At 43.1% G+C, this 23669-nt stretch overlaps 1 protein-coding gene across 1 annotated transcript in view; it reads right to left on the reverse strand.

Annotated features, from left to right (window-relative positions):
* The window catches only part of DNAH7 (dynein axonemal heavy chain 7), a 368896-nt gene that overhangs the window by 253249 nt on the left and 91978 nt on the right, over positions 1–23669 (reverse strand). The window contains exons 13-17 of the mRNA XM_082262147.1: positions 11596–11764; positions 10244–10346; positions 9865–9992; positions 3829–4041; positions 1493–1591 (exon numbers count right to left, since the gene is read on the reverse strand). Coding sequence (XP_082118273.1) covers positions 1493–1591; positions 3829–4041; positions 9865–9992; positions 10244–10346; positions 11596–11764 — 712 coding nt within the window. The remainder of the gene's footprint in view (positions 1–1492; positions 1592–3828; positions 4042–9864; positions 9993–10243; positions 10347–11595; positions 11765–23669) is intronic.

Consider the following 23669-nt stretch of genomic DNA (forward strand, 5'->3'; position numbering starts at 1 on the left):
AGAAGAATGGGAGAAACTGCCCAAAAATAGGTGTGCCAAGCTTGTAGCATCATACTCAAAAAGACTTGAGGCTGTATTTGGTGCCAAAGGTGCTTCAACAAAGTATTGAGCAAAGGCTGTGAATTCTTATGTACATGTATTTTTTTTATTTTTAATACATTTGCAAAGATTTCAAACAATTCTTTCACATTGTCATTATGGGGTATTGTTTGTAGAATTTTGAGGGGAAATTATGAATTTAATCCATTTAGGAATAAAGCTGTAACATAAAAAAATAAGGAAAAATGAAGCGCTGTTAATACTTTTGTGATTCACTGTATACCCCATTTTTTTGTATAATATGAAAGATGATGTTACGCCGAGTAAATAGATACCGAACGTGTCATGCTTTATATTGCGCATGCTCATGGAATGGCAACAAACTACAGTACTTTAAATTATCCATAGGTGACCATTTAAAAGCCTTTGCAGGCTTCCAATTTAGATTTATACAGGATTATTGCTTTCACTTTGACGTTTGCGGTGATAACTCACATGAGTGGTGCGATCACTGTTTACATTTGCATGCAGGACCGACGTGTGCGTTCCCACTGTGTGTGATGGGGGCACTTGAAAAATGCATTTTATCTTATTATTTTATTTTTACAGTGTTTTAAAAAAAAAAAACATTTTGATTACTTTTGCTGTGAAAAGGAACTATTGCTGTCAAAAGGTCTATTAGACCCACCCCCATCTCTCCTTTGGGCTCCAATGCAGCCGATCAGACACAGATGCTATGCCAGTAAACAAAGAGCCAGAATGGAAGTGACGAAATAGTAGTCACTTGCCAATTCTGATGTCACACAGTGGGAGGAACAGCTTCAGTTCCGCTCACTGCGAGGCCGGACCGGGATGCTGCTGGCCGCATCATTACCAGGCTTCCCATTCACTCGGGAAAGCCTGGTAATGGCACCCTCTTCCACTGCCTGTAAAAGTATTCCAGTGGCTGCCAAGACCCTCAGAGTACTTTTACCCGAAAGAGAATCGCCGGCTGTAAAAAAATGACATCAGGATCATGGTCGTAGCCTCAATCATGATCCCGGTATAATCGCTTCCCTACCGTGATGTTATATAGTACTGTGTCCGGTAGGGAAGCTGTTAAATGTTTTATTAGAAACACTGAAAGGTTTTAGATTTTTTTCATTACAATTACAATAATAGTGTAGATATAGTCACATATTCCAATATTTATTTTACAAAAAATATATATATATAATACAATACAATGGGGAATATTCAATCATTTTTTATGTGGATCCTGCTTTCTAAAATATATGTTGAACATATAGATATATTGTGATTCATGGACAGATTGGTTTATGAATATAACCAAATGTGCAATTAGAACACTCTAAGATATTTCAAACATTTTAAAGCCATGTGTTGTTTTAAACATAATGGGAGAAAAACCCATAAACCACTTGATAGACAAAATCAACATGAAATGTCTTACCTCAAAAAGCGGGAGATCATGGGACAAAAATTTTGGAAGGTTTACATCAATAATGGATCTCAAAAGCAAAATCTCTTCATTTTCAGAGGGGTATTTAAGCTGTGGAAGTGAAAAATATACACACTTATATAATAAAGGTAAAAATTTGAATGATAACTTACACAATTATTTTAAATAGAGTACTGAGACATTTATATTTTAGTAGATTTTTCTTGTCCCAGTTTTTATAAATAAATATATTTTTTCAAATTAAGATATGATGTCCAGGATATTACTAGAGAAAACTCTACAAAGAAAAAAGATGTATGTTGTGACACTGCATTTCTTCTTTTAATGATAACAGAAGAAAATGCCAGTAAAAATCACTGCATTCTAAAAAAGGACACTAGTCTACATTTTATTTCTAAATCTATAATGTTTCAAAGTCCATAAGGAGTCTCGATGTCTTCGTTTCTTTACTATGCTATTGGCAACCCACAGAAGTTCCTGCAGCAGTTTTGACTTTACTAATGCCAACTTTCTATATTTGGGCCTACAGTGAGCTTTACACCCTACAACCAACTATTATGATTGCCAAGCTTGCCATTGCAATTTATTTGCTCATTGAGGTCTTGGGTAGGTCTCAGCAGGTACAAAACTGTATAGTACATTATACTTGCACTTTGCTTTATCTGGGCTTCTGTGAAAAACCCACTACTGGAACTTTTAGAGTTGGTGTAAGACAGTGATGGCGAACCTTTTTGAGCCAGAGTGCCCAAGCTGCAAAACAAAACCAAAGTAATTATTTCAAAGTGCCAACACTGCAATTAGCGTGAGAGGGGGGCTAAGATAGAGATAGGGGCTGAGAGAAAGAGAAGGGGTGAGAGAGAAAGTGAGGGGGGAGGGGTGAGAGAGAGAGGGGGTGTGAAGGAGAGAGTAGTGTAAGAGGGGGGTAAGAGAGAGGGAAGGTGTGAGAGAGAGAGAGAGAGAAAGAGAGGGGGTGTAAGAGAGATAAGGAAGGTGTGAGAGAGGAAGGGGTGTGAGATAGAGAGAAAGAGTGAGAGAGAGAGAGAAGTGTGAGAGAGAGGGGGGTGTGAGACAGAGAGGGGGTGTGCGAGAGAGAGAGAGGGGGTGTGCGAGAGAGGGGGGGTGAGAGAGAGAGAGAGAGAGAGGGGGGGGTGTGTGAGAGAGAGAGGTGTGTGAGAGGGGGGGTGTGTGAGAGAGAGGGGTACTAAGAGAGAGAGAGGGGGGGTGTTGAGAAAGAGAGGGGGGTGTGAGAGAGAGGGGACCAGGAAGAGAGGGGAGTGAGAGAGAGAGTGGGTAGAGAGGAGGGGTTGAGAGAGAAGAGGGTGTGAGAGAGAGGAGGGTGGAGAGAGAGAATGGGGGTTGAGAGAGAGGGGGCTTGAGAGAGAGAGAGAGGGGGGGTTGAGAGAGAGAGAGAGGACAGAGAGAGGGGGCAACAGAGAGAGGGGGGACTGAAAGAGAGGGAGGAGGGTGAAAGAGGGGAGAGACAGGGGGCTGAGAGACAGGGGGGCTAAGAGAGAGAAGGGAACACAAAGAGAAGGGGACACAGAGGGAGGGAGAGTGGGCTGGGATGGAGAGAGGGAGGGCAGGTTGAGAGAGAGCGGGGGAGCTGAGAGAAGAGTAAGGGGGGGAGATGAGAGAGAGAGACCTCTAGCTCTGTCCTTAGCTGCAGTCCCTGCTCTGCTCCCCTGTCCCAGTCTTTGTGTGCAAGTAGTCTCTGTATGATCGTGCCCGGTACCTTCTATGCCAGTCTCAGTTCTTGATCTGGGGGTGCTCTCTGCTCTGTTCCTTCTAGCCGCTCCCTCTCAGACTGTGTCTCCCAGCCGTCCTCACCTTCTGGACTGCCTCCTTGACCCCCTGCACCTGCAGCTTGCCTCTTCAGGGGGTCAAGGAGGCAGTGAAGTTCTTCTCTCCCTCCTGGGCTCTTAGGCCTGTTAACCTTCCCCACAGAGGCTGCGGGCCGCCCACTCACTCGCTATGTGCAGATATATTCCTGTACCTCAACCTTGCCGCTATTTGCTGCCGTGCTCCGGCTGCCACCAAACCTGGATTCACCATAGACTCTCTCGCATGTCCACAGAGATGGCTCTACGTGCCAACTGTGGCACGCGTGCCATGGGTTCGCCATCACTGGTGTAAGGAATGTGCTTAACTGGGCGTCTACAAATCTTTGCTGAATGACACCTAAAAATTGTAGGAACCACAAATGAAGCCTAAAAAGTAAAAATGAATCAAACTTTTGAATGTCCACTTCTATATATACACACAGTGAAAACACTAGTTTTACATACATCCATTTGGAACAACATGTACTTTAGTATGCTTGTGTGTACCTTCAAATTTCCTGCCGCAGTCAGCACTGATTTCACAGCTCTCATTCCATAGTCGTAGTGATGCTGGGATGATAACTGCTCAGAGCACAGACGATATGTTGCCACAATTTTCACTGACAAAGGCCTTGCTGTGACAAAACCGCAGGAGTATAGAACTATCTCAGCTATCATAGCATAATCAGGAACCATCATGGCCACTGTCCTAAACAAAGCCTGTTTTAAATATGAAATAAAGATTTTTCAGGCAATTCTAATTCACTAAAAATGCATGAAGACAGAAAACTTAGATGCTGATTTTAAAAAGCAATTCCAGGCAACAAGTAAAATTAATCAGTAAACTTCTATTACTTTACACTAACGATTACAACTCTGCCTTGTAAAAGTTAACTTTGAAAGTGACTTCGAAAAAATGTTTTCCTGCAAAGAAAATAGTAAATACTTACCTCTCCTCTACTGAAATCTATTCTGACATTTCCAGGAGTGACAATTTCCTAGATATCTGCTGCCCTTCCGCCAGCCCCTACATCACTACGGGACACAGTGGTGGCGTAAAGATGGGTATATTGAACCACTCAGCAGAGGACCAGGAATGTATCTGTTTCTGAGGAGTTTTCAACTTCTTTTGATCAGTGATGTGAACAAAAGAAGAAGAAGTATTTACTATCTTCGTTGCAGGGAAACATATTTTTTTGGAAATTTCATTGTAGCCAGAGTCACTTTAATCTAAAAAAACACATAACCCCTGGCAGCCAAATCTTGACTTACCCTACTCTTTTCAGGTTCATATGTAGTGCTATTCAGAAAATAAGAGTAGCAGAAAATACAGGGATTTATCTAGATGGAAAGTGAGCTGTACATGATGAATTTCAGAATACCAGTCAATAAGCAGCTTTTGTGCCTTACATTTAGTCCCCCCTTTGTAACCAAAGCAGCAAGAAGAAGAATCATAATGAATTCACAACTCCTAATATGTTCAACATGGCTACAATCTTGTTTTAGAATTATCTTCTGTCTTTCATTTTTCATTTCTAATATTATTTCAACATTTTTCCCAGCCCTCGTGTTATTATAGATATAAAACATAAACAGTGTCAAACTACTAAAATCTATCATCTCAATTCACATAAACCCTTACAACGAACATCCACCCTTTCATTTAAAAGATACATTTTTAACAGAGAAAACAGCACATGTAAGAACATTTCTATACCAAATTTGATTTGACAGTATATACCGGTGGTCTACAAACTGCAGCCCTTTGCTTGCCTTTAGCTAGCCCTTGGGGCACTATTCCTTCCACTGACACCAACAATGGGGCACTATTCCTCCCACTGACACCAACGATGGGGCACCATTCCTCCCACTGACACCAACGATAGGGCACTATTCCTGCTACTGACAGTGCTATGGTATCTGAGTCCACACACTCCTGTAAGTGCAATATCTTGATTGGTGGTGGATGTTCACAAAGGGGCGATTGATACACTGTCATCATTTGTAACCACCAGGATTGCACCAGGATTCCTATCTTTTTCTTTTTTATTGGGACTTTTATCTATTACATGAATTCGGCTATAATATATACTTTTAGATTTTTTTTTTCACATTGCACTTTATTCAATATTTTGCAAATTATATGTGTAAGTGGAATTAAGTGTTCACATTACAGTTGTTTTTTTAGCACTGAACTGTTAAAATATAAACTATGGAGCACTATTCCTCACACTGACACCAACAATGGGGCACTATTTTTTCCAATGACACCAACAATGGGGTATTATTCCTCCCACTGACACCAATGATAGGGCATTATTACTCCCACAGATACCAATGGTGGAACAGTACTCCTCCCCTAATACTAAACATGGGTCACTATTTCTCCCACTGATGCTGAGATATTTTATTCCCCCACTTGCCACAGTCTAGCCCCCCTAAGGTCTGATGTGCAGTAAACTGGCCCTTTGCTTAGAAAGTTTGGAGATCCCTGATATACTGTATATAGGAGTTGAGCTACATGATTCATAGGTGCATTGTACAGAGACAAAAGTTTTAAATTAAATATTGAAGTACTGCAAACCCAATCTTTTTCTTTTCTGTCATTTCTTTAAAATATATATTTTTTAACATTATGCCTGCTTTGCCGGTCCACCAGTAACAGCAAAGATTTAGCAAGCATTCCCTGCATAAAATTTTATAGCATAATAGCATACATCGTATAAGCCATGTATGTTTATTGGTTTGTTTCCAGAAAATATGCATATGGAGGTATTTTACTGCAGATCTCATCTGACTTAATCTCCCTTTTATTAATAAAAGCAGGCTGAAAAATGTGGCATAATTCAAGTTTTCTTTTATTTTTTTGTTCATCGTTCATCCACATGAATGTTAACACTGTATTTTCTTTTCTTTGCTTTTTCCCTCCTGCTTAATAAATGGACCACAGTGGTGCCTCTAGTAATTAAAACAAAGATAAAAGAAAGACCCAATACACTAGATTAGGGAGGCACTGATATGTCAGCCGCCTAAAATTATGGGATGATAGAGTTGAGAGATGATAGGGTTATCTGCATTTTGCCGATAGAAAAAAAAAAAAACAGAGACGATAATGACATGCTCTTCTATCTACTTGAAGTCCTATTGACTTTAATGTAAAATTGCATCCTACTGACTTCAATGCAAAAATGCCCCCTATTGACTTCAATGCAAAATCTCGTCCCACTGACTTTAATGAAAAATTGTGTTCCATTGATTTCAATGCAAACGTGCCAGCCACATTATTCTAAATTTAAAAAAATGAAACACTGTCTATTTCGGTTTTCGGTCAAGTGCATCCTGAATTTGCGGTTTCAGTCCAGAATTTTCATTTCGGTGCACCACTAGCCTAGATGTACCCAAACCTTATGTAAATATCTATAAAACAGTTTATCTATCTATATGTTTTTTTTTTTCTTTTCAACAAAGTTTATCTTAATGATGGCCATCAAAGTCTGACCATAATTCCAAACAAACAAAATACTAAGTTAGAGTTCTGCCAAGACCTTTGAAGAGTTTGGTGACAATGAGTCCTTATGCTAAACTCCTGCTGATCATTTGTTCCTAGTGCAGAGAAAAGCAACCTCCAGTATGACAGAGCACTCTGGGCTACTCAGAGCACTCTGAACTACTTGGCCAAAATATTTGAAATGGTTGAGAACTATTATCAGCATTCCTGCACATTCACACTGTGTTAATAATTACAGCCCAATAAATATATTTAGAAGTGATAGAAGCAGCTCCTTACTGAAAGGCATACCGTACTATAGTCCATAAGAATATAAATACAATCAAAGCCAGCACTGAAATTCTTTATTTTAATATCCACAGTGTAGCCACACCGCCAGTGCGATCTTCCACCTATATGGGCAAAAGCACCCTAGGTAGGTCATGTAAATGTGGGACTGTTTTCATTTATCTGGGCTGTGGTGTATGGACATTTATGAACTGCATCTATTGTATTTATATATAATTTTAGTTGATTTGACACATTTATAATGTGAGAAAATATATTCAGTGCTGCCTTTAATTTTATTCACATTCCTAATATATAAGTAATAGGTTGCATTTTTTAAAATATTTATTTGTGTGCGTGCACAGTGGGAGATAGTCCATAAGGATATGAGGAATTGTCTTAAAGTGATATTAACCACTTGCCGACCGCTGCAAGTACATATACTGCGGCGGTCAGCCCCTCACAGGCAAAGTGACGTACCGGTACGTCACTAGCCTGTGAGGCTCTGGGGAGCGAGCGCGTGCCGCCGGAGGCGTGCTCCCGCGCAGTCACGCACCCCCCCGCGCGTGTGAGCAGTGGACCCGATGTCCGCCGCTCACTCACGATCGTCCGTGACAGCGGGAGAAAGGCAGGCAGCTAGTGTAAACAAGCCACCTGTCATTCTCCCCTGTGTAGAAACAATGATCATACGGTTCTACTATGTAGGACCGTTGATCATTGTTCCTACACTTCAAGCCACAGCCAATCACAGTTAGAATCACGCCCCTAGGGACACACACAGCCCCTCCCTCTCAAATAAAGTTAACCCCTTCACTACCAGTGTATTTTTACAGTAACAGTGCATATGTATAGCACTGATTACTGCAGTAATGTCACTGGTAACCCCAAAAGGGTCAAAAATGTCAGTCAAGGGTCCGATCTGTCCACCCCAATGTCACAGTACCGCAAAAAAAAAAATCGCAGATCGCCGCCATTGCGCGTTAAAAAAAAAAAACAACAAAAATGACAAAAATCTTTCCCTTTGTTAGTAAACGCGATAACTTTTGCGCAAACAAATCAAAATACGATTTTTGCGATTTTTTTTACCAAACATATGTAGCATAAAACAAATTGGCCGAAAATGTTAAAATATTTAGATTTTTAAATTTTTTTGGGGGGAATTTCATATAAAAAAATGTGAAAAATATTGTTATTTTTGCAAAATTGACGCTCTTTTTTTGTTTATAGCGCATGATCAAAAAATCGCACAGGTGATCAAATACCACCAAAAGAAAGCTCTGTTTGTGGGAAAAAAAGGACGTCAAATTCGTTTAGGTACAGCATCGCATGACCGCGCAATTGTCCGTTAAAGTCACGCAGTGCCGAATCGCAAAATACCCCCTGGTCAGGAAGGGGGTAAAATCTTCCGGGGCTTAAGTGGTTAAAGGAATTTTTTTTAAATAATTAACATGTCATACTTACCTGCTCTGTGCAGTGGTTTTGCACAGAGCAGTCCTGATCCTCCTCTTCTCGGGTCCCCCGCTGGTGTTTCTGGCCCCTCCATCCTGCCAAATGCCCCATAGCGAGAAGCTTGCTATGGGGGGCACCCCCAGCAGGCTAGCTCCCGGGCCACTGCTCTGTGTGTCCATTCACGCACAGAGCGTGGCTCTGTCCTGCTCCTGCACTCTCCCTATTGGCTCACTGGCTGTGATTGACAGAAGCGTGAGCCAATGGTATAGTTAGGAGCCAATGGTTATCGGTAACCAATTTTATTTTACCTTTGTTAAAATTCACTTTATATGTCTGTTTCAGTTTTCTGATTGTTTATATCTTTTTCAAATATCCTTCCAATACATATTTTAAAGTTTTTAAACCAAAAGCTATAAGATATATTTTAAGCCCTCTGATCTATTTCTGGTAAAACAGACAGTACTGCTATAATTGACCCACGAATAATAGAAAACTTTGTTTACTGCATTTTCTATCTAAATCAAGCATGCACACCTGAATCACAACAGCATCACTACAGAGTTACTGTGATAAGAAAGTATAGTTCAAATGCCTAAAAAGCATAAGACTATTTGGTCACATCCTCAGTAACTGATGAACTGAGTAAGTAAACGTCCCTTAGCTTGTTTTATTACAGAGCTTATAGAGTAACTCCACTTTATTTGTTGTTCAATGTACATTGCAAGGATTTTAACAAACCTTGCTGCAGATTCCTACCTTTTGTTATTCTGAAGAAATCCCTGTGTGTTTGCTTGTGTCCCTGTGGTAAGTGAATCTAATGGGAGTGGTTTCTTAATAATCAATTAGCTGCTGCACCTGCAGGGCTCCAATGAGGAAAACTGCCAGGTCTGCATCCCTTTAAATGTGATTTTCTATTGGGAGTATCTCACCAAAAACATTTTTGTTGCGGGGGATGTCTAATATCGGACTTGCATCTTAGTGCAGACTTATGGGAATATCAGTGAGCCAATCACACAAGCAGGAAATTATGTTTCTGGGGGGCGTTCTGTACACATTCTGTGTACAGAGCACCTCCAGGTAGCCATATTGCATTTCATTTACAGAAAATTACAGTGCTGCAGATTGAAAAGGAAAGGTTATTATTAATACCAATTACAATATGACTTGTGTCACAATTGTATACGCTATATTATTTTTGCTATTTTTTTTTCCCCCCAAAAAAGTGGAGTTACCCTCTAACTTCCTTTTAAACAAAGCATTCAGCAAATAAATAATAGAAAGAACCCCAAAACTAACAAACAACAAAATATACAGCATACCTTAAGATTGTCTGGGAGCTCTGACCGTCCAGCATAGCCAGGATTCATGGTGATAAAGACAGAACATGTGGGGTTTAACTTCAATTCTGTGCCCTCAAATATCAATAAATCAGATCCTGCATTTATACCTGAAAAAAATATTTCATTACAGCTGAGATAGATAGATAGATAGATAGATAGATAGATAGATAGATAGATAGATAGATAGATAGATAGATAGATAGATAGATAGATAGATAGATAGATAGATAGATAGATAGATAGATAGATAGATGAGTATCTATATATCTAGATCAATTTATAATGGATCCATTTAGATTCATTGATACTGTAGATATATAGATAAATAGATATATACAGTAGATAGATGAATAGATACCTCTTTGGATGGTGAGGATTTGCTGAGCAACCACAGAGAGTACCTCTAAATCAATTCTATTGAATTCATCAAAGCAAGCCCAGGCTCCACAGGAAAGTAAACCCTTGGGAATAAATATTGAAAATGTTAGTTTTAGCTTTATCTAAAAGCTTGTTTTTGCAGCGCTGCATTAAAAGCTAAATTCCGGGAATTTTTATTTTTATATAGCTTTAGCACAATGTAAGTATGCATAATCCAGGGGCAGACTGGCAACTTTCGGCCCAGGGAGCAAGTACAAACCAGAGGTCCATGGTGCAGCGACTCAGCCCCCCTCCCACTTTCCCTCATCTCACCCCACCCCACTCTCCCAATCCTTCTCCTGATCCCCATTCCAAACTTTTTACTTCTCTTCACCAGGAATCCTTTAGGCATGTCCTTTAGGCATGACTCGGCCCCTTTCCCACTTTCCCAATCCTGCTCCTGGTCCCCATTCCAAGCTGAAGCCTTGCTCCAGATACTCTCTACTTACCAGCGGAATCTGGGTTCCCGACCTGGCCAGCAGGGGGAGGTTGGGGGGAGCTGGGACAGCTCGGTTGGGGCTGGCCAGAGCAGAAGAGTCTCCATTGGGGAATAGAACCGGCCTCTGCTCAGACACAGTTGACACCATCCATGCTGGGGGGGAGGCCTGCACTTTGTCCTTGTCTTCAACCCGCACTCAGTAGGTAAGCGACAGCAACTTTTTACTTCTCTGCACCAGGAATCCTTTAGGCATGTCTGTGGCAGAAGTGGTGCAGCCTTTTTACAGGGCATCAGAGCAACCCAGGGGGCAATTGCCCCCCTGCCATCTGGCCCAGTCCTCCCCTGGCATAATCCATACCTAGCCAATCCCCTTGGAAGTTGGAGATCACTTAAGTAGACCCTGCTACTACAGTGATCGCTGCTACCTTCCGGGACCTGTGCCGAGTGGCTGCTCTTCTGCTTAATGAACAGATGGGGTTGCCCACCCAGCATATGCGCCTTTTTAGAGAACAATGCAATTTATCATTGAATCCAAAGCATTCTCTGATGGGACGAGGCAATAACTTCTTAGTGCTTTCTACCAGAAACATATTTGTTGGGCTTTACAAAAAGGGACACTACACAGAATAAAATGTGAAAAACTGGAAGTAGGAGACACAGTTTGGTATTTGTACCTTGGTGATAGAGGAACTCGTACCGGCATAGTGCACTATTCTTTTGATAGTTTGGGAATATAAGATAATAAACTCTATGTCTCCAATTACATAATTAGCACCTATTGTTCATTTAGTAAACAGTTATTCACAGTGGCTAGGTGATTAAATGTTACAGCACTTCATCATGTAAAAATGTACCTTGAAGAACTTTCCTAAAGCAAGATAATCCAACCCATCAGAGCAGTTGAAAACAACACACTGCTTTGCCACTGCTTTTGCCAAGTCCTTGGTTGTTTCTGTTTTTCCTGTACCAGCAGGTCCTTCAGGTGCTCCACCCAAGTGAAGGTTAAGGGCCCCAAACAAAGTTCTGTTATTGAGACAAAAACATTAAAGCAGCTGCTTTTGTATTTCTAAGCTACTATTCATCCATACTATTTAAAAACTTGCATTGTTGTACCAGGAAATACCCTATCTTATTGAAGTTATGCCATAAAATGTTAATGATCATTTAGAAAACAGGAGTTTTGTTGTACAAATGTTTTCCAATTGTTAGGTTTTCTTATATGTATATACTTTGGTTTAAGCTTATACTAACTATACAGGCAAATCCTCTTTTTATCCACTTCCTGCAGTCCTATAAAACAATTAATGTGATCCAGCATTAAAAAGCCATGACAACCAGTAAAGTAATTATATTTAATTTTGCATTAAAACTGCTCTTGACATCACTAAATGCTATAATTTAGTCACATTCATTATATTACAGAAGAAACAAATCCTATATCCTGGCAAGTGAGAAATGCAAGAAAAAAAAGCCTTCTCTACCTATTCAATTTCAAATAAATATATCATAATGTATAGATTTTCTAAAAAATGCTATGTTGATTGTTTAATACACTGGAAGAATTTATAGGATTAAGTGCACTTTCAGAAAAGGAGCATTAACCACTTGCCGACCAGCCGCCGTAGTCTTACAGCGGCAGGTCGGCACTGGCACGCAAAACGACGTACCTGTACGTCGCTTCGCGGGACCGCTAGCAGGGGCTCTCGCGCGCCCATTCCTCACAGGGGAAGCTGATCAGCTGGTCCGGAGGCCGAGATTGCCAATGTGCATCCGCGATCGCTCCCTGTGGAGACAGAACAGCGGTTTGCCGTTGTTGACACGGCAGACCACTGTTCTGCCAGTTAAGAACACAGGGTTCCTGTGTTCCTCCTATTTAGGAACACAGGTCTCTGTGTTCATGCAGCAAGCCCACCCCCCCAGTTAGAAAGCACCCCATAGGGACGCATTTGACCCTTTGATTGCCCCTGGTGTTAACCCCTTCCCTGCCAGTGTCATTAGTACAGTAACAGTGCATAACAGTGCATATTTTTAGCACTTATTACTGTAGTAATGTCACTGGTGTCTGATCTGTCCGTCACAATGTCGCAGTCCCGCTAAAAATCGCTGATCGTCAATATTACTAGTAAAAAATAAATAAATAAATACAGATTACATAAACCTTTCCCCTAGTTTGTAGACGCAATAACTTTTGCGCAAACCAATCAATATACACTTATTGGGATTTTATTTTTACCAAGTATATGTAGCAGAATACAAATTGGCCTAAAATTATGAAAACATTTTTTTTATTGGGAATGTTTTATAGCAGAAAGTAAAAAATTATATATTTTTTTCAGAACTCTTTTTTTTTTTTTTGTTAGCGCAAAAAATTGAAATCGCACAGGTGATCAAATACCACCAAAAGAAAGCTCTATTTGTGGGGAAAAAAGGACATACATTTTATTAGGGTACAGCGTTGCACAACTACGCAATTGTCAGTTAAAATAACACAGTGCCGTATCGCAAAAAATGGCCTGGTCATTAAGGAGGTGAATCCTTCTGGTCCAGAAGTGGTTCATCTTTTTGTTGTCCTTTCCAACTCAAAATAATCCACCCTATCAGACCTATAAACTACTAGGAAATGTTTCCTGTCTTGAAAGACAGCCCCAGAGAAGTATATGGGAGAGTGGAAGGGTAGGGAATTTTAGGTTGCTGAGAGTCAAAAAGGATATTGCACTTTGTATCAGAGTGGTCTTATCCTTTAAAATTAAGCTACAGACAAACTGTTAAATACATTGTTAAAATACTCTATATATATCAGAAATTTTGGTGCCCCTTACACAGCCTGGGCCCGCCTGGGCCTAACTACCAATATTCCCCAGGGTCCGCCCACTGGCCGCCCCAACGAATCCGCCCACTTGCCATACCACAGAGTCCCATCCTATGTCCTCCTCCTTTTTCATCCCATGTCCTCCTCCTCATCCTCCAGTCCCATCTCCCCCATCCCATGTCCTCCCCTTCCAGTCTCATCTCCCCCATCCCATGTCCTCTTCCTTTGCCATCCCTTATCTTCTTCCTCCTCCAACCCATGTCCTCTTCTTACTCCAGTCCCATCTCCTCCATTCCATGTCCTCCTCCTCCTCTATCCCGTGACTTCTTCCTCCTCCATCCCATGTCCTCTTTCTACTCCAGTCCCATCTCCTCCATTGCATGTCCTCCTCCTCCTTTATCCCGTGACTTCTTCCTCCTCCATCCCAAGTCCTCTTCCTACTCCAGTCCCATTTCCTCCATCTCATGTCCTCTTCCTCCTCCTGTCCCATCTCCTCCATCCCATGTCCTCCCCCAGTCCCATCTCCTTCTTCCCAAGTCCTCCTCCTCCACTCGTTTCTCCCCATCTCACATTTTCCTCTTCCAGTCTCCTCTCCCCCATCACATGTCGTCCTCCATTCCATGCCCTCCTCCTGTTCCATCCCATGGCGTCCCCCTCCAGTCTCATCTCCCTGTTATGTCATGCCTTTCTCACAGTGTCCTCTCTTTTTATCCCTCCTGCACCCTCAGTACAGCCCTCTCTGGACACAAAGTTTTGACCAATCACAATTCCATATATAAACTTCCCGCTGCAAATCTTTCCCCTGGCTGGAGCCTATTTGCTCAATTTATCGAAGCGGGTGGGTCCAAATGGCACTCTACGCACCCACAATTGGACAGACTGCTGCTGGTTGCTATGTGGTCTGGATGGTTGCTATGGGCAAGCAGAAGTTCTATATTCAGCATCCTCTGCACATACCATCCTCACACTGCAGTGCACAGCTGAAAAATGAAAGGCCTCTGGTAGGTTTCTATGGAGTTTGGCTGGTTGCTTTGAGCAACCAAGAGTCCTCTTATGAGATCCTTTCTCTACTGCAGTGCACAGTTGAAAATGAAAGGCCTCTGGCTGGTTACTATTGAGTGTAGCTGGTTGCTATGAGCAAACAGGAGCCCACTTGTCAACTCCTTCCTTTATTGCAGTACACAACTAAAAAATAAAATGTCTCTATTAAGTTGCTATGGGCCCTCACATCCCAGGCAGCCTTACTGGGCTCCAGCTAGAACTCTCAGAAACCTCTGCACTGGCCTGATAGCAAACACATCGGACTCTCTCCCCGCCTCCCCATCCTTGTTGTTGAACTTCCCCTGCCTGGCCCACCTACCAAGCCAACCCAAAGCCAAGAATTGGCCGGGTGTGGCGGACACATGCTCCACCTATTCTCCCATGACTGTCACCTGCACTGGCAAATCGCCTCCACACATGGGACCTGGGTGTCTCAAGGAAGGCAATAGGCGAGGCACATAGAGGGGGGCGGGACTGTAGGAGGCTGTGCTGGTAAGGTTCCGATCCAAGTCAGTGGTCAGTAAACCATGCACAACCATATGTTTACAAACTTTCCGTAAATTTACACTGCAACATTGCTCGGGATGGCCGGGCCCCTTTAGGACAACCGGGCCCCCTACATGTGTATGGACTGTCCCCTCCTGAGGGTGGCCCTGGCTGTAACTGCCAAAGGTTTTGTGACTTTGTAATGGCTGTGATTCCAGCAGACAGCACAACTAGATCTTGGATATGCTGCAGTTAAAGGAAAACTGTGCAAAAAAAAAAAACACATAAGTAACCCCTCAACTTACCAGTGGAGCCATTACCTACTAACTTAATTTCCATCCCTGCCCTCCCCAAAGATCCTATACAAAAAAATAGAATTTTGGTACTAACAGTAAAATCCTTTGTTTGGAAACCATTGAAAGACACAGTTTAGATGGCAATAGGCAACCTAAGATGAACTGCTGCCTACAGGGGAAAAAAGGCACACAGAAAACCAAAGGCCAGCCTCCTAGAAGTTTTAACCCCTCCTGCTTCAAACCTGCTCCGTTATAGCAAGCAGTCTAAAGAGAGAATAATAGCGCATGAGGGGGTGAAGTGGGGGGAGCTGTGTACCTCAATGGAGTAAATGGTGAGTACAAAATCCTATTTTCTCTATTATTAATTGAGGGACACAGGTTCCTGATAATAGGCAACCTAGGGACATCCAAAAGCAGTACAAACTGAGGGGTGGGCAAGCAATTCAAACCAGCACAACAAGAAAGAACAAGCACTTCCCTTTTCTTCAACACCTCCTCTTTTTTATTGGGAGATATCTTTCTTCCTTTCACCTCCTCTTGGCCACCTTTTAGGTCTCCATCAACTTTCACAGGCATTTTTCTATTGCTCTACCAATTGGTTCCTTTCAATTTGATACTATCCTGGTGGTTTTCTCTCCCCTGGCACTTTTTCTGAGTCCACTTTTTTGAGTATACGTATATACTTCAACAATTACTATATATTTTTTAAGATGGAGTTTTTCCATTTATTTTTTCCTCTTTTTTATATATACATTTTCAGACTCCATTGTGGTCCCTGTGTGCCCCCACTGCTCCTCTCTCTGAAATATCATCTCTGGAGCTCTTAAAGCTGCATTCCTCTCTGCCCATCGTCCCTTTCTCTATGCAGCTCCGATGTGCTGGAGGTCATCCATGCCTCAGCCCCGGGTCAGGCGTCCCCTGGAGCGGCTCCGGTCTCCTTCTCCTATACCGGATGGCTCATGGATTAATGACACTACTTCAGGTAGTGTTTTTTCCATTATACCCTTTAGTACAATTTTTATGTTATACAAGTTCATTATCACAATTCATATTTTTATTCTTAGACATACAAACTTACATTCAAGCTCCTGATAAATGCACAGAGGTCCATGAAACGCATCCAGCCTACAAATTACTCAGATATACCATTGAAATGTGACATATTCAAATTTGTGAGCACACAGAGATTATGATGCCTTATTGTATCAATTTTTTCTTGAGAGATCCCTGTTTGATCCTAGAAATGTTGTATTTATATATATTTTTTTGATTCAATATGTACTATGCAATTTATTGTATGCTATATCTCTGTATGTATTCATGCAATCAAAAATTTTTATGTGTACAGTTATTTATTCAATAAATTCCTATGTCTAGTTGACCTCAGTCAAATTCCCACATTCTTGTTCTTGTCCTTGTTTATATATACATATAGGGATGGAGGCAATTAGACAATTTATGTGGCAAATCATAGATAAACTTCTTTTTTCTGCAAGAAAGAACAAAATAAAAGGGAAAACAAGGGCATTAAAAATCCCCCTGCAGGACCTTTCGACGAAAACTAACATCAGGGAAGGCAGACACACTAACCTTGTACAATGTAGAGAACATATGTACATAAGATCAGGTAACAGCCTTACAGATCTGAGAAAAAGAGGCCTAATGACAAACACCCCAGGTAGCAATTAATGATCTGGTGGAGTAGGGCTTTTAGGGAAAAGGAAGAACTTTATTTTTTGCAAACTATAGGCCTGCACAACAACCTGTCATATATATAGAAATACTTGATCTAGAAGCAGGAGCATCTCTTTTTGGATCTTCTGGAACAACAAACAGGGAATCTGTCTGCCTAAAAGAGACAGTGGCTGTAGGGTAAAACCCTGAATACCCTCACTATTTCCAGGTAATAGAGAGAGATGTTGGGTTGAACCTCTACCATAGCCAGAAACAGTAAAACAATAACCTAATTAAAGGGAAAAGCAGAAAAAAACTTTGGGGAAAAGGCTATTGGTCTCAAAAAAACCTTGTCTTTATGCAATATCAAATTTTGCTTCCTGCAGGACAATGCTAATAACTCAGAAACTTTTCAAGCCAAAGTGATAGCCATAAAAAGGCTACCTTCTAGATAAAAATGTCAAGAAAATGTCCTGAATATGTTTAAATAGGGGAAGCAATCCCTTAAATTAATATACAAATCAGTACATTATTAGGGGGGTACCTTTAGGAAAAGGAGCTATTTAAATCCCCAGGAATACTCATAGACCTGAGCCAAGTGGGGTATAATTGATTAAAGCAGCAGTAATGGCTTTGTGAGTACTTGCAGGACTCTCACAAGACATCAATATGCTGAATTGAGAACTGTAATTGTTGGCTAACGAAAGACACATCCAGGAATTCTAGTATTCAGCTTGATTATACCAGTAGCTGCTGATAGTAAAACAATCTTCCAATTCAAACAAAAATACAGTAGAAAGGAAAATGATATCTATTCTCCTGCTGACATTAAGAAGAAGTGAGGAGGAGTGAGGTGTGCGGGGTTGTTGCTTCAAGGAGGCTTGCCTTCAGTTTTCTATGTGCCCAGTGTTCATTTCTCCTGTGAATAGCAATTTAACCTCAGGTTGCTTATGTTCAAGCTGTGTCCTTCAATGGTCAATAGAAAAAAAAAAAAAAATCCCACAAACTACATTTTGTTTCCCACTGCTGAGCATACCACCATTTGATAGCATGTAAGACTGTTCACTTGATGCCAAAGCACTGAACAATGGGTTATGAGAGGGCAAGGGGACACTTAAATGTTACCCTATCACCAGCTCAGCTTTTAATAAGTTACATAACCAAATCGTGCCTAGTACACATTGAGAGGTGCTTTTTTTTTTGTTTTTCTTTGGAGGAAAATGGATTTTTGTAAGATCTTACCGTAAAATCCTTTTCTCTTAAGCTCATTGACAGACGTAGTCTTCTTGATTCTCAAGAGCTGGGTTATGTTGTCTCCGCAGGAGTAGGACTAGGCAGAAAGGCAAAACGTTCTGGCTCCACCTTAGGGGCAGTCCCTGAGGGTATATCCTCCCTCTCTCTGCTACAGGGAATCAGTTCTGTTTAAAGCAGTACAGAGAATTTAACCCAACCCAACTCAATGATAGAGGGGCGGGTACTACGTCTGTCAATGAGCTTAAGAGAAAAGGATTTTACGGTAAGATCTTACAAAAATCCATTTTTCTCTATCGCTCATTGACAGACGTAGTCTTCTTGATTCTCAAGAGCTGGGACATCCAGAAGCAGTGCCACAAATGAGGGGTGGGATTGACAAAATCAAATCCAATCTAGAAGGCCCAACCGGTGCCAAACTAGAAGTTTTAAAGGCTCATTATAAACAAAGAATGAGACTAAAGAAAAAATTTTCCAACGGAAAAAAACCCTCGAGGTAGACCACTGGTCTCCTCAAATTGCGGCCTGCAAAACCTTGCGGCCAAACGAGGCATCAGACGATGCCATTACATCAACTTTATAATGTTTAGAAAAGGTATGCACCGACGACCAGGTAGCCGCCTTGCACACCTGGACCACTGACGCCTGATGGCGAAAGGCCCATGACGCACTAAGTGCCCGAGTGGAGTGCGCCTTAACAGGGAACGGGGGCTCCCGACCCTTAATAGAATAAGCCTGCACTACCGTCTGTCTGATCCATCTGGAAATGGTCGCGGCAGATGCAGGCAACCCCTTTTTGGGTCCATCTGGGATCACAAAAAGTGAATCCGTCTTGCGAAACGAGTCTGTCGTTTTCAAGTATACCCTGATCGCCCGGACCACATCCAAGGAGTGTAAAGCAAACTCCCGAGGATGACTGGGCTTAGGACACAGGGAAGGTAATACAATTTCTTCATTCAGATGAAATTCTGAAACCACTTTTGGTAGGAAGGATGGATTCGGACGAAGAACCACCTTATCTCTATGAACCACCAGATATGGTGAACGACAAGATAATGCGGCCAGTTCTGACACCCTGCGTGCAGAAGTAATAGCCACCAAGAAGGCCACCTTCTGGGACAACGTGGGTAGAGGAATCTCCCTAATATCTTCAAAGGGAGGTTTCTGAAGAACCGACAACACTAAATTAAGATCCCAGGGGGGTAACGGCGCGTGCACTGGCGGAGCCAGATGTCGCACCCCCTGGATGAAGTTCCGCACCAAGGAATGAGTAGCCAAAGGCTTCTGAAAGAAGATGGCTAATGCTGAGACCTGACCCTTAATAGTACTCAAGGCCAGTTTCTGCTCAACCCCTTGTTGCAAAAAAGCCAATATTCGACTAATCGAATAAGACCGAGGACGGAACCCCAAAGGTTCACACCATGCAATGTAGGACTTCCATGTGCGATGATAAATCTTTCTGGAAGTCGCTTTCCTTGCTTCAACTAGAGTAGGAATAACTGAAGCTGACAAACCTTTGTCCTTCAGCACCTGGGTCTCAATAGCCAGGCCGTTAAAGCCAGCGATCGTAAAGCAGGATGGAAGATCGGTCCCTGAGACAGTAGATCCTCCCTGAGAGGAAGTCTCCACGGGACGTCCGCCACCAGTCTGACCATGTCGGCGTACCAAGCTCGACGAGGCCAGTCCGGAGCTACCAGGATTACTGGGATTCCTTCCTCCTCTATCCTGCGAAGAAGTCTTGGCAGTAACGCGAGAGGAGGGAAGGCATATATTAGCTGGTATTGCCCCCACGGGGCGATCAGTGCGTCTGCGGTTTCTGCTAGAGGATCGCGGGAGCGAGCCACGAATCTCTGAACTTTCCTGTTGAATCGTGATGCCAACAGATCCACATCCGGGGTGCCCCACCGTTAGGCACAACTGGTGGAAAACGTCTGGATGGAGGGACCATTCCCCCTGATCCAGGGTCTGACGGCTGAGATAATCTGCCTGCCAATTCTCCACCCCCGGAATGAACACCGCAGAGATTGCTGGAACAAATCGTTCCGCCCAGCGAAGAATGCAAGCCACTTCTTTGGCCGCTCGGACACTCTTGGTGCCCCCCTGGTGATTGACATAAGCCACGGCCGTGGCATTGTCCGACTGGATCCGAACCGGGCTGCCCTGGAGCTGCTCGGTCCAGTGAATCAGACAAAGTCTGATCGCTCTCAGTTCCAATACATTTATCGGTAACCTGGATTCTTCCGGGGACTAAAGTCCCTGGACAGATAACTGACCGAGAATTCCTCCCCATCCGGATAGACTGGCATCCGTGGTCACTACCGTCCAATATATTGGCAGAAATGACTTTCCCTGGCTGAGCATCGGAGACCGAAGCCACCAAACCAGAGACTCTCTGGTCTGTTTGCTCAATCGTATCTGATTGTCCAGGGATTCCGGATTCCGATTCCATCTGAGAAGAATCTCTTGCTGGAGAATTCGGGTATGGGACTGGGCAAATGGGACTGCTTCGAATGAAGCCACCATCAACCCCAGAACCCTCATGCAAGTCCGAAGGGAAGACCAGTTGTTGGACAGTAACAACTGGACTGCTGATTGAATCTTTCGGAGTTTCCCTACCGGAAGAAAAACTCTTGTCCTGACTGTGTCTAGGATTAGACCCAGATATTCGAGCCTCTGGGTGGGAACCAGAAATGACTTTTGCTGGTTCACCAGCCACCCGAATTCCTGTAAAGAAATCATAGTAATTTCTATGTTTTGTAGCAAGGTCTGAGGAGACTCTGCATGAAGCAGAAGATCGTCTAGGTAACCAAGGATCGATATACCTCTTTGGCGCAGAAGTGCCAACATTGGGGCCAACACCTTTGTGAAGACCCGCGGAGCCGTGGCGAGACCGAAAGGTAACGCCACAAACTGATAGTGGTTCTCCTCTACGGAAAAGCGTAGAAACCGCTGATGTCCTGCGAAAATGGGAATGTGAAGATAGGCGTCCTTGATGTCTATGGACGCTAGGACATCCCCTGGATGCAGGAAGGCTGCTACCGTGCGAATGGACTCCATTCTGAATCTTCTTATGTTGACGAAAGAATTGAGTGCTCTTAAGTCCAGAATTGGACGCACTTTGCCCTCTTTCCTGGGTATTGTAAACAGGTTTGAATAAAACCCTTGAAACCGTTCTGTCCAAGGAACGTGGACTACCACTCCTTGTTGTAGTAGATCTGTGACTGCTCTCCGCAGATCTTCTAAACGATCTGAGGATAGTCGGATATTGGAAGGGAAGAATCGCGCCGGTGGGAGAGATCGAAACTCGATCTTGTACCCTGACCTTATGACTTCGCAAACCCATTTGTCCGGGATTCTGGAAAGCCATGGATCCGGGAACCGGCGAAGACGTCCCCCCACCCCAGTTATGGGTGGGGGCGCACCTTCAGGCTTTGGATGGTTTATCTTCAGGTCTGGAGGGGGCGGGCTTTTGCTTGCCCGACCAACGACCCCTGACGCCTCCTGCAGGAGCTTTGGAGGACTTAGTTTTTTCACCCGCTGGACGAAAAAACCTCTTGTGAGCAGAAAAAGAAGGCCCTCGTCTTTGACGAGTTCCTCTACCTTTAAAATTTTGCGGTAAAAAGGTGCTCTTTCCACCGGTGAGATCCTTAATGATCTCATCTAAGTTGGCTCCAAATAGACGCTCTCCTGAAAAGGGGATATTAGCCAATGCTTTTTTGGAACCTTGGTCGGCTAACCAACCTTTTAGCCACAGTGTACGCCTGAGAACCACTGCTGAGACTGATGCTCGCGCCATTAATGGAGTGGCGTCTAACGCCGCATCACACACAAACTGTAACCCCTGTATCATTTGTTCCAACAAATCTGATACCGCCTGAGGGACTTCTTCTAAGTCCCGGCGTAACCACTTGGTCCATTCAGTTACAGCCTGCGAAACCAGACCAATAGCTATTATAGGTCTGAAAGCTGATCCAATCAAGGAAAACATGGTGCGAGACATAGCTTCTATCTTGCGATCCACTGGATCTTTAAAAGACGGAGCGTCTTCTAAAGGAATAACCGTGGCTTTATTCAATCTAGCAATTGGTGAATCCACCACAGGTGGTTCTGTCCATTTCTTAATAAGGGTTTCCTCAAACGGATAACGCCTGTCAATGCGTTTAGAAATAGTAAAAGTGCGTTTTGGCAGACGCCATTCTTCTTCGATTGGATTGCCAAAACATTTGGACAATGGAAAAACCTTCGCCACTTTGATGCGTTTTTTAGTCCCAAAAGGGATTTCAGTTTCAGCTATTTCCGATGGAATACCCTGTAACCTTAAGGTCTCTTGAACAGATACAATGAGTGCGTTTACCAACGCTTCCTCTCGGGCTATGGCGGATGCCGAAACATCCTCCTCACTGTCTGAAGAGACAGGACCCGAGACACCAATCCCAGATGAAGTACCTGCAACTGCAGAAATAGGCTCAGAGTCTGAATCCGAGGTTTCAGATAATAAGGGGTTAGGCGGGGGTCGCTTTCTTGCGCCCTGTCCCTGACAAGCCACTTCCACCCGGGACACAAAAGTTTCCATAATAGCTGACAATGATTCAATTGTTAATGGGGTGCTGGAGGATCCCGCAGACCCCTCGAGGGGATCCGGAGGAGATACATGAGTGTCAGGGTCCATGTTAATACAGGACACCTTTGCCAGCAAAACAAAAAAAACTTTTTCTTTTTTTTTTTTTTTTTTTTTTTTGTGTGTCTCCCCCTAGCGCAATAGCGCCCCTCAGAGTACCTGCTTCTCGATCCCAGAGAGAGAGAGAGGGACCCCCAAGGCTCACCAACCGATGCAGTGCAGTTTCCAACCAACTGCAGTCAGCGTCTGTCTTACACAGACTGGAAGGAGCTGTTTGCTTTTTCCCGGGTAGAAGGCGTGGCTCCGCCCCCTGTGTACGCCTTCCGGCGTTCCCAGCCCTCCACGAGGTAGCTGGGCTCACAAAACATGGCCGCCCCCATAGAAGAGACATAAGACTCCAAAAACATGGCGGCCGGCGTGACCTGAGGACATACATGCATTCGGTCTACGGCAAAATGGCGGCGGACCGCCGAAATCGTCTTCCCAGCACATCCACCTGCACTCTGCTAAGAGGTGATATATGGATCTACAGAGATACACTACACATAAGGTAGGATTATACCTCCTATGTCTGCTGTAATGTTACAGTCTGCTGGGTAGAGTGTTAGCTCTTAAACCAAGTCCACTTCCCACAAACACATGCTGTATTACAAGGGGGACTTGTAAGTATCAGATATATACTGACCATATATGGAGGGGCCCATAATACATACTGCCTCATAACGAGGAAAAAAAGGGAACGTTTACTCACCA

Source organism: Pelophylax lessonae (assembly GCF_965119305.1).
Source record: "Pelophylax lessonae genome assembly, chromosome: 6".
NCBI lineage: Eukaryota > Metazoa > Chordata > Amphibia > Anura > Ranidae > Pelophylax > Pelophylax lessonae.